Source organism: Notechis scutatus, chromosome 4, assembly GCF_049901735.1.
Source record: "Notechis scutatus isolate UNSWTSFEM ecotype Mainland chromosome 4, rNotScu1.2, whole genome shotgun sequence".
NCBI classification, from domain to species: domain Eukaryota; kingdom Metazoa; phylum Chordata; class Lepidosauria; order Squamata; family Elapidae; genus Notechis; species Notechis scutatus.
Genome location: NC_142012.1, coordinates 119,304,005 through 119,316,298, shown reverse-complemented (window position 1 = coordinate 119,316,298; position 12,294 = coordinate 119,304,005). Strand labels below are relative to the sequence as shown.

Genomic DNA, 12,294 nt, shown 5'->3' with positions numbered 1-12,294 from the left:
AAAGCAAACAATTTACCTTTTTGCTAACTTTTCCTCAGGAAGAGTAAATTGAAGATGAGAATAAATACAATATTATCCCCATTCATTCCATTTATTCAAAGTTAAGGGCTAGTTTGTTACAGATAAACCAAGGGTCAAAAGCTTGAAGATTTTACCTTTTAGCAAATCAAATGATGCCTACTAGAAAATATATTGTTATGAATTATGTATATTTCATTTTATGCCTTTTTTCAGTTTGTCACAAATTGCAAATCTTTCCTACTTCTGAAAATATTGTTTTCTATTTCAGAATGTTATATTCAATTTCTATTTATTTCAAAATGTTTATTGCATGACCAGATTGAAAATAATCTTAAAAGCATCAACTGGATCTCCCTAATGCAATCCTATATTCAGATGAATGCTGGTAGATTACATAATTATATTCTGAGAAAATGATAAAAAGGTGGTCACAGCACTTACGGCCATCCAGTGTTTTTGTCTCCATGTGGACTATGTCTGGATCTTTGCTAGTACCCATTTTAGACCTGAGAGAAGAAAAATGAACACTGTAATGTTACTAGAAATAAGCAAAACATTTAGTTAAAAGAAGTTATCTGGAACACCTAATAGGTAATATTTCAGTAATAATTCAATCATTCAATCAATCACTCCAGTAGAGTTCTCTTGGAGGTAGATGGGTGGTTCAGAAATGTGAAATATAAATAAATAAATAAAAATATAAAATGTCATTTTTTAGTATCTCAAGAAACAATGAACCTGCCCAAATTCAGCTGGTGAACTCTAACGGCTAAGCAACTGAACGTCTTTAAAATAACACCATATGAGCTATACTATATAACTACTTCTAGGATAGCTTATAACCCCACTATGATCCCCAATAGTTAAATTATTTCTCAAACTTCAGCTTCTCAGTAATGCATATCTAGTACATAAAGAAATCTAGATGGCTACTACATTGCAGTCAAGACATGCACCCACCCTGTCCCCCGTCCCCCCCCCAAAAAAACCCTTCTCCTTGCTGGTATCTAATGGTTGATAGGTCAACCAAATTGACTCATATTTTTTTAAAAAAATCATAATTGATAGGGGTGGAAATCAGTGGATAGAACAACTTAAGTGGCTTGTCTAGGCAGTTGCCAGGAGTCAATAGACACACTTGAGGCACCACACTCAAACAGCCCCCCTCCACATGCACATATATTCAGATAATACATATATAGCTTTGTTATAACTTTGTTAAATTTGGTTCTACAGGGCTTTTCTCCCAAAACACTTGTTACAGCTAAGTAATAATTGTCATAAAAAAGCCACAATTTAGTTGGGCCAAGCCTTATGGTCACAAGTGTTTTCTGTCTCTGTCTCTTTCATGTCCTTTGTGTATTCTGAATCCTTCAGTTATACCACAAAATATTTCTTTGTTCCGATGAGAATGTTTCTGATTAATTTCCCAGTGCAGTTGATTCATGAAGCAGTAAAGGTTGTACAACAATTTGGAGATGTTAATTCAATTTATTGTGATATTGTTAGTGCCATTTTAATACATTTAATAAGATACATGTTATAATACACAAATGAAGCTATATAATGGAGATATCAATGAGGGTAACCATTTTTCTTAAATAAATGGCTAATACTTTTGGGAAGTTAGATATTTCTAATCCACTTTTTAATGTGAGAAACACAATTTTTATGACTAATCTAATACTTGATCAATTTCATGCTTTTAACGACCAGGGAAGAAATGGCAAACTGAATGTGACTTCACTAAGAGCAGACCTGATGACTATGCAGAATGAACAACTGGCAAATCAAGTGACTGTTTGCAATTCTTCTCTGGACAGGGAGAGGTCTGCCATTATAGACAGATTGTATTTAAAAATTATGAATGAGGAGCAAGTTTTATTGGACAAGATTGAGACTAACCTGAAATTGTATTCAAAGCTTCAGGAATGATATGGAAAAATATGCTACACTGGGTTAAACAAATAAAAGCATCTGCAATATTAATAACTCAAAAGAGATATGAAAATAATAAACCAAAACAATGATCTGGATAACTTTTCTACATTGGATTTAGAAAAGAGATGTGCTGAAGTTTGGGAAAATGTTGTGAAAGGGTACAAAAAAAATTAACAGACTTCCAGGACGATAATTGAATGGACTAAAATTTAGGACTGTTAAAAGGAAGAAATATAATTTATTTGACCAAAGTTAAAATATATTAGCTATTACGTCTACTAAGCTTTAATGAACATTTGCTGATCAAGACTAAACAATGAGGATTTGTTAAGGATTTGTTTATAGATAAGAGATGGAATATGGGAACAAGAGATCATTTGCTGTATTTTAAGAGAAGGTGATAATTTATTGAAATTGTTTATGCTTGTGATAAAGGGACAAATTATTTCTCAATACGTATTTTTTTCTATATTCCTATAGTCTTCCTTCCTTCCTTCCTTCCTTCCTTCCTTCCTTCCTTCCTTCCTTCCTTCCTTCCTTCCTTCCTTCCTTCCTTCCTTCCTTCTTTGCAATTAGTTTTGTTTTCTTAATTGTAATATTAAATAAAATAAAAATAAAAAATACTGTTTTAAAATGTCTTCTGCTAAAAAATACTTTTTTTTTTTTTTCATAAGGTAGCGTCTTCTAAACATACAATTTTTTACTCACAGTGACTTCTCCTATCTAATAGGGCAGGCTCACAGGTTCTGACTATTAACAACATCTACAGGGTCATGGAGCAGAATCTTCTCAGTTGCAGCTACTGCTTAAAATAGTTTGCCTCCCAGATTTGCGTTTTAAGAAAGGCATAATAACTTGGCTTTTTAAGGAAGCATGGGTCTGGTATGTATTGGGAATGCCTAGCATGGGTTTATTTATTTATGTATTTATTTATTTTATTTGGTTTGTCAATTGCTTACAAGGTAATAGGTATAAGTAAAAACATAGTTATAAATACATGGATAAGAAAAATAAAAGAAACAATAGGACAGGGATGGTAGGCATGTTGGTGCACTTATGCATGGCCCCCCTACAGACCTCTTAGGAAAGGGGTGAGGTCAATAGTAGACAGTCTAAGGTTAAAGTTTTTTGGGTTTGGGGAAGAAACCACAGAGGGGAAGAAACCACAGAGTATTCCAGACATTGACCACTCTGTTGCTGAAGTCATATTTCATGCAATCAAGTTTGGTGTGATTAACCTTGAGTTTGTATCTGTTGTTTGCTTTAGTATTGTTATGGTTGAAGCTGAAGTATTCATTGACAGGTAGAACATTGCAATGTATGATTTTATACTTAGATTGGACCGAAGGCGGCGTAGTTCTAGGTTTTCTAGGTCTAGAATTTCAAGTCTGGTGGCATAAGGTATTCTGCAATGAGTAGAGGAGTGGAGAACTCTTCTTGTGAAATATTTCTGGACTTTCTCAACTGTGTTAATATCAGATACATAATGTGGGATCCAGACTGATGAGCTGTATTTGAGTATTGGTTTAGCAAATGTTTTGTATGCTCTAGTTATTAGTGTAATATTATCAGAGAAAAAGCTATGTAACATTAGGTTAACAACTCTTAATGCCTTTTTGGCTATGTAGTTATAGTGGGCTCTAGCACTCAGATCATTAGAGGTGAGTATTCCAAGGTCCTTTACAGAGCTTGGGTCATCAACAAGGTCTTGACTATTCGGCCTGTATTTTATTTTCTGATTTTTTTTTTGCCAATATGTAAGATAGAGCATTTATTTGTTGAGATTTGAAGTTGCCATTTGTTTGACCATTCTGATACATAGTCGAAGTCTTTTTGAAGGGTAGCAGTATTGTCTGTGGTGTTGAATAGCTTTACATCGTCAGCGAAGACAATGCAGTTGCTCTTAATATGATCACAGAGGTCATTTATGTAGAGTATGAAGAGAGTTGGTCCTAGAACACTGCCTTGGGGGACACTACTGTTGACAGGTACAGAATTTGATACATAACATTCACTGTTTCTTGGTGATAGTAATATCTTTCCTATTTTTTATTTTTTATTATATTATTTTGTTAAATTGATTTACTATTTCAATCTTTATACTGTAAGAAGTGAATGTGACATGTTCAGAGTCCTGATGGATCAGAGTAGCATATAAGACCCAGAAAATAAAATAAATACAAAACACTTAGGATATAGTCTTTTTAGAGCTGACGGTTATGTAATGAAGCAGCCCTTTCATTTCTCTTCTTGATGCAGTTTAAGATAGCAATCTAAACCATCCTATTTTCTTGGTGTTCTTTAACACAGTTCATAGTCTTTATATCAACAGCTTCCTTATGACTATTATTTGCTTTTTTATTTTATTGTAATTATTTCATCAAGAGACAGAAAATCTTGCATAGGCTATTCCCTGCCTTATGCATTTTTCTGAATAAAAAAGGTAATTTTGAAACCATAACAATAATTAAACCATAAATAAATAATACGATATCTAGGGTTTACAAGGTTGGTTTTCTTTTACAAGTTTTTCACAGTAATTCCTCAGGCTTTTTTATATATATAAATACAAGAAACTCCAAAAAGAAACTGAGAACTTCTACAGAGACAATTGCTGGAGGGAAAAAAAATAATCAGATAAAGTTGAATGCATCAGTGGAATTGCTGCATTGCTATGCACTGTTGGGCTTTAACCTAAACAATCCAGGACTTTTAAAAGTTCTTAAGTGCAACATAATTAAAAGTGAAATTTCATTAAAATTTAGAAATGAAGTAACTGTGTGGCTAAAATTTCCTTACACAATATAATGTGTTGCATAACTAAGTAATTGCAGGATGCATATTGAAAACTCAAATATTTGTGGTCCTTAAGAATTTTCATTGCTTTATCTATAATATTTGTGGTCCTTAAGAATTTTGTGGTCCTTAAGAATTTTCATTGCTTTATCTATAATATTTGGTTCTTGTAATTTCATCTGAGGAGGATACACACATGCACTCTTATTTTGAGCATATATAGGCTTCTTTAAGGTATAGCTCAGGACTATCCCAAAGATGTTTATTCAAAAGGCAACTGGACTTTCTTTGTTTTTTTCCTTAAAGATGGTTTGCTTCTCATCTAAGAAGCTTCTTCAGTTCAAGCTTCTTGGATGAGAAGGAAAATGTCTTCAAGGAAAAACAAAGTCTAGTTGCCTTTTGAAAAAGCACCTTTGGGACAACCATGACCTAAATGACTGAGAATCTCCATAAACTCAATATTGAATGCCTTCTTTTTTCTTCATGTCAGAAGCATTTTAAAAGAACAGTCATTCTTCAAAAGACTGAATATATACATGAATAGTTAAAATTCATATTGTTTCATTGATCTCTATGTGTGTGTGTGTGTGTGTGTGTGTGTGTGCGCACGTCTGGTGTGCATATATTATTTTTTAAAGGAAATATTAGCTACACTCTAGTTATTAGGACCCAAATACTATTTTCTTCCATGGACTATGTTTCATGCCCTGTCAGGACTTAAATTTCATTAATTAGATTTCACTAATGGGAAATTCAAAACAATTCTTTTTTTCTGCCATTTTTTTTTAAAGAATCAAGCTTGTCCTGAATATTAGCTATCCGCAATTATTGTGTTTGTGTCTTTCTGGAAATTGGAATATGTCATAACCAAAATACATATACTCTACTGTTTTCTACTCATTTTTTAATCTCTTCTGTACCTCTATTTTTCCAGTCTAACCAATTCTTGTTTTGCCTGTACACACCAGCATTTTCTTGAACTCTCCATGGCTTATTTACCTGAAGCACTTCATATCAGATGACATACTAAAAGGTTTTTAGTATTCTTTGTTGCCTTTCTCATAAATGCTACACTGAATATTTTAAAATTTTCATTAAAATTGTTTCATTTGAGATATACAATTCTATGAAACAAAGAACTTGTTCAGCAGTACAGTTATGGAAGGCTGACAAAGTCGTGCTGTGAAAATGATTCCCAAGTGTTGGAAGAGTTGGAAAGGCAGAAGTATTTATTAGGGAACCTCAATCTTAAGAAACCTCTGATGTATTTCTGGTTGGTTAAGATGCTGGGAGGCAACATAGATTTAGAGATAAGAGCTGAAAGCATCTGTGCTTCAGTAGAAGGGAAAAAAACACAAATCAAATATAGGAATTAAAAGGCAAGAAAACCTTTTTGTCATGGAAATTAGTGTTTTTCTATATTTTTAAAATAATTCTAGATAACTGGGTTTTTCTTAAAAATATTTTAAATTCAGAGTATTCTTACTCCTATTTTTAATATGTAATTATGTGACTAGTTTTCTTATTCTTAGATTACCACAGATTAATAAACACACATACACAAAGATACCACTGCCATTGAATCATGATTCTGCTATCTCATTTTTGTACACAATGATGGAAGCTTCACTTTTAGTCAAACCAGGATATAAATAAAAATTAACAATTGAAAACAAGGATACTAAATTAGCAATGAACTTGACATTTTAAAATTATTACATATTAAAAAGATTATCAAAAAATAGTGTAACACTGATTAATAATAAGTTTACATGCCAGTTGAATTTATGAAGTAAAGCTGGGATATAAAACAAATTCATCTCTTTAGATGTTTTCCTTTTTAAAAACTTGGAAATGTCATTCACTTATCTTTTTGCTAACCTTTTGTCTCTTTTTGAAACAGTTGATGGTATTATTTAATAACGTTCTGCAGTCCAATATTTTCTTAATGCAGATTTTTAGAAAAGATAACACTGAATTAACAAACCACCATGATAAAAAAAAACATGTGTTTTGTATTTAAATCCAACAAAATATCATGCTACTAGATCAGAGATGTCAAACTCGATTTCATTGAGGGCCGTATCAGGGTTATATTTGATCTTGGAGGACTGGAGTGGGTGTGGCCAGGATGGGTGTGGCCAGCTCAATGTCACGTGTCGGGGGTGCCTGTGGTGGCCCGAGCACTCTGCCAGAGAAAAAAAGGCTCCCAAGCTCCATTTTCGGCTGTGATGCTGTCCTGCAATCCTCTGCCACTGAAAACGTAGCTCAAGACGGCTGCATGAAGCCCTCCCAAGCTCAGTTTTTGCTGCAGAGGCACCACAACCTTTCACCGTTCCCAGGGTGGCCCCATGGGCCAGATCTAAGCACCCTGCGGGCCGTATCTGGTCCCGGGGATTTGAGTTTGACACCCCTGTACTAGATTATAAATTCACAAAGGTCTTTTCAGGAAAATAAAGGATATGCTTTTGTCAGCTGTGACTAAGTAAAATTTGTATCCATCATTAATTTTAAGGAGATAAGACCATCAGAGATACAGTTACATGCAAAAGTTTACTCCTCCTCAAATTGTATGTTTCAGATGAATGAACAGAAGCTAACACAATCTCTACATGTTACAAAGTTAAAAGTATCATCTGTCTGCACATTTGAATACTTGCTTCCTATTTATGTACAATTGTTTACAGATTCGAGATAAGAAAACAGTGAAACTAGTAGGTGCAGAAATATGGATAACTTTCTTGTCAGTGCTTTGTAACACCTCTTTTGGCAGAAATAACTAGTTCAAAGAGTGTAGCTAGCACAATTGCAATGTAGAAACTGTGTTAGTTTCTGTTCACTCAGAGACTCATTGAAACATGTAATTTGACTGATGTCTAAACTTTTGTATGCATCAGTGCATAAGTAATTATGTTCCTCCTTAATACAGCATAGCATTGCCTGAAGTTCTATTTAAAGAGGCTGAATAATTAGGAATTTTTTTTAAAAAAAGCCTGTCTGAACTCTGTTACTTTTCTCTAGCCAAGCTTGACTGTCCCTAGTCAGCATATCAAGTTCTGCAAAGCACTCCACAGAGTCTGTGTTACACTAGTATGGTAGACATGCTATAGATACAACTATTCACCATATGCCAATTTTGCTCAATACTAACACACACACGCACACACACTCTATGTAAGTTAATAAAAATAGTAAGAAAATACACTGTTTAATGAAGTTCTGTTGCAATGACCAAGCTGTTAAGTGAAAAGGCTGCTAACTAAACACGTTTGAGAGAGAATTGGTGTGAAGATCACTGGTTGCTTTTGCCTCATTCAGATAAAGCTCTCTCACAAAACTTTGCCAGTGTTGTTCTCACTCGCATTCATTGTCAGGCACACAAAATTTGGTCATAAGTGATTTTTGTTATTACTGCCATATTTACAAATGGCTGCTAACTGAGGTAGTCACTAAAATGAGGAGTGGATGTATATAATAAAACACCTATTTTATTGATGTAACCACTCACATTTTATTTTATTTATATAACTGTACATGTCACAGAATATGACTTTGGATGATTAAAATACATTCACAATTAAAATAATAAAATGTATCACATAAATAATGGATAAAAAGATGCAGGAAGATAACATAACCTAACATAACATTTAGCAAGAGATAACCATCTTACAGGCTTACCATGCTGATCCCCAAGTCTGATGGAAAAACTAAAACTTTAGAGCATTCCAGAAGGCAGACAGGAATAGAGCTAGTCTCACCCCAGGGGACATACAGTTTCAGAGGGCAGGGACTAGAGCCGAAAAGGCATATACTGTCTGTGCCTTGTCAGATGGAACTTATTGGTATTTGGGATCCACAGTATTCCCTTCCTGCTGTACCTTAGGGAGTGAGTGTACAATATGATTAACAGAGTTGGAAGAGACCTTGTAGGTCATCCAACACACACACACCCCAGTAGAAGACCCTACACCATTTCTGACAAATGGCAGTCCAATCTCTTTCATATCAATCATACTTTTTATCTTTTGGGAAATTCCCATCTAAACTAATATCAGCCTAATTTTAAGCAGAAGATAAAGCCATGTTTCTGTAATGCTGAGATAGACTGCCTCTGAAGATGAAGGCTCTGAACAGCTAAAAAGAGGTTCAATTCTACCCTTTTCCTTTGGCCGTTCAGCTCCTCCAGGCAGGGAGAACCAGCCAGATATTCAGTAATCTGGAAAAGAAAGTCCCCCAAAAGCCTTAATCCTATGACATGTAGGGCTTTAAAAGCCAAAAAACACCTCCTTGAATTGCACCCATAAGTGTCAGTCAGAAAAGTTTGCATAAAAAAAGTATAATGTACACAGACAAGGGATACACATAACTGTCTATGCAGTTGCACTCTTCATCAGTTGAAGCTTCTGGATGTTCTTCAAGGATAGCCTCATGTAAAGTGCATTACAGAAATTCAATCTGGAGGTAATCATGATGTGAGTGACTCTGAGTAGAGAAGCATGCTCCAGGAGAGAGTGCAACTGGTGCATAATACAAAGCTGTGCAAAGGCCTTCCAAGCCACAATTTGCATCTGCTCCTTGACAGGAGTCATGATTTAAAACATACAACTTTTCTCCCTCAAATTAGAAACTACAATTTTAAAAGCTGGACTGATGCTATAGCATACCTGAATCAAACACATACACACACACAAAAACCAAATACCCCTACCCCTCTTTCAAGGAATGAGTCTATGCCAGTTTATTGTTTAGCAGAGTTAAATTCCTTAATCCCTGTGCCATCAAAAGCCACCAGAGGGAGCCAAAATCTTGTTGTAGTCGTCACTTTTGGTGGATCTCATCAAAAATACAAAAAAATCAGGTGAGAAGATAACATTTTCTTGTTCTACAAGTTCATCTGCCTGGATGACTGGACAATTGAGTGGACATTTGCCTTGGTTCACATATCGCAGGGAATCTACATCTTACCAAAGTCTGTCAACCCAGGGAAGAGGAATAACATGAGTCATTACTATGAGTGAGTTTCAGGTTTCAGGTTTAGCGGATAAACATGACAGCAAGTATCTATGTCACATATCTCAATTTTATGGTGGCACAAGTGAGCAGTGGTGACATTTTTCACTGCTGCTACTTATACCTTTGTTTCTCAACAAAGAAACATATGTATATAGTATGTGTGTGTATACACACACACACATACACAGTATGTAACAGTATGTATATACTGTACATACAGCAAAATGAGTCTGTTCTCCTCTTCTAAGGACCCAGCTCACTAATATATTTTAACTCACTTTATGGGTGTTCTTGATACACTGAACTACCCAATATAGGACCTTGGAATACTCCCTCTATATCCTAAGTGCTGAGCCCACTGCCTAAGCACTGGTTTTTTATCCTATCCATAGCTTTTTCTCTGGTAATACCACTACTCCAGAGCATACAAAACTTTGTAACAACCAATATTCTCGTCTGGACGCCCGCATAGCTCCATTTCAAGGCCACAAGAGTTTTTTCCCCCCCCCCTCCTCCTCGCACCCCCCCTCCTCGTGCACACTTGAATTCTGAACTAGAAAACCTGATTACGCCGTGGTCTGACTTACATGGTATATAAATCATACATTGCATGTCCTACTGTCAAAATCTTCAGCTTCAACCCTACCACACAGCACACAAATACAAACTCAAAGTTACCGCACCAACCCCCCCCCTTGATTTGCGGAATACACTTCAGCATAGAGTGGTCAATGTCTGGAATACTCTACCCGACTCTGTAGTTTCTTCCCCAAACCCCAAAAACTTTAACCTTAGACTGTCTACTATTGACCTCACCCCTTTCCTAAGAGGTCTGTAGGGGGCGTGCATAAAGCGCACCAACGTGCCTACCGTCCCTGTCCTATTGTTTCTCTTATTCTTTTATTTTTCTTATATGTACTCATTTCATGTATTCACAACTATGTATACACTTATACTTATTATCTTGTAAACAATTGGCAAATCAAATAAATAAATAAATAAATAAATAACCTGGATTCATACAACATACCAAGCTACAGAAAGGTAAAGAAGATAAAGGTGTGTCTGGATTTTACTCTGCCAATCACTGTCAACTACAGGGGGCACTGCTTATCTCCATTTCAAGGCAGCACTATCCAGACATCCGTGATCATGTGGCCAGCACAATGTCTCGCTAAGGTGGTACCTATTTATGTACTTGCATTTGCATGCAAACTTCTAGATTTGAAGGACCTGGGGTGAAGATGAGAGCTCTCCCTGTTGTATGGCACTTGGATCTCAAACCTGTGCTGTTGGCTTTCCAGCCAACAAACCCAGCATCTTAACCACTGAGCCACCACACCATCACAAAAGCTACATAAAACCTAACCAAAATTTATAAAACTTCTCATTCTGTTGCAAATTCAGCTGCTAGATTGTTAATTGACATGATTTTCAAGTGAACAATTCATTAAATAGATTTCACCTGGAATTCATTGTGTTATCTACTGGGGAAGAAAGTAGTGCCTATAATGGAAAAACTGACCTAGCAAATAAAATATGTTCTTGGATTTCCTCATGTGTTCTTAGATTTCCAATAAGGCTCTGCTTCTGCAGCAATATAAATAAGTAAACATTTATAAATAAATAGTTATCCTGAACTGCAAAAAACTGGTGACTTGTAGAGCCATCACTGTTAAAAAAAATCTGTAATTCTTTCCTTCCATCTAATATTTTGTTAGAGTTTTGCAATTCGGTATGCTTTCCCTATAAGCAAGCAAACAAATCAATAAAATGTAAAAGCCTTTACCCCATTTCTCTGTAATCATGACCTGACAATCTCCTTTATGTACTGTGCCTCCAAGAACTTGTCTTCATCTCATCCCTGTCCATATTCTTGATAGCCTTAAGAAATTCTTAACTGTTACTATGTTAAAGCAGTGCTTTGCCCTTTAAGTAACCAACAAGCTGTGGCAGTTTTACTAAGAGTACAATCTGATATGGTCACTGCCTGCATCTATGAACCAGAGCGAAAAGGCAAGAAGATGGGATTGCACAGTGAAGCAGAGTACAGAAAGCCAGTATTCAAAAGCAGCCTATACAAAAGTTGACAATGAGATGAAAGCCAGTTTGAAACCTACACCTGTAAACTGTTGTTCAAGCTATTAGCTGGTTCTCCAAGCTAGAAATTGGCTCAGGGAACTGATAGCTAAATGCCATCCTGCCTGGCCAGTTCCCAGAGAAAAGTGACCAGAAAAGAGGGAGAGAGGAAAGGAGTGTGCTGATAATGGTTAACTCACTTTCTAAATTGCCAATTATAGCAGTGGTTATCCTACTCTTAAGAAGGCATGGTGAGAGCAGTGTTCCCCAGATGGAAAAATAAGGTACAAAGGTAATTTTTGCTGATCTATAAGGAAGAGTCTCAGATCTCCTGATTTGGAGATCTCAGAGGATTATAATTTATTTCAGTTTGTATTTTTGGCTCTCAGCCCATTGGATGAAATGCAAGTAATGTCCAAGAATGGAAAAGGTTGTCAAAAG

At 35.6% G+C, this 12,294-nt stretch overlaps 1 protein-coding gene across 5 annotated transcripts in view; it reads right to left on the bottom strand.

Annotated features, from left to right (window-relative positions):
* The window catches only part of LOC113412787 (VPS10 domain-containing receptor SorCS1), a 432,049-nt gene that overhangs the window by 110,328 nt on the left and 309,427 nt on the right, over positions 1 to 12,294 (bottom strand). For all 5 annotated transcript variants that reach the window (XM_087964588.1, XM_087964591.1, XM_087964587.1 and 2 more), the window contains exon 6: positions 463 to 527. In XM_087964588.1, the coding sequence (XP_087820714.1) occupies positions 463 to 527 (65 nt within the window). The remainder of the gene's footprint in view (positions 1 to 462; positions 528 to 12,294) is intronic.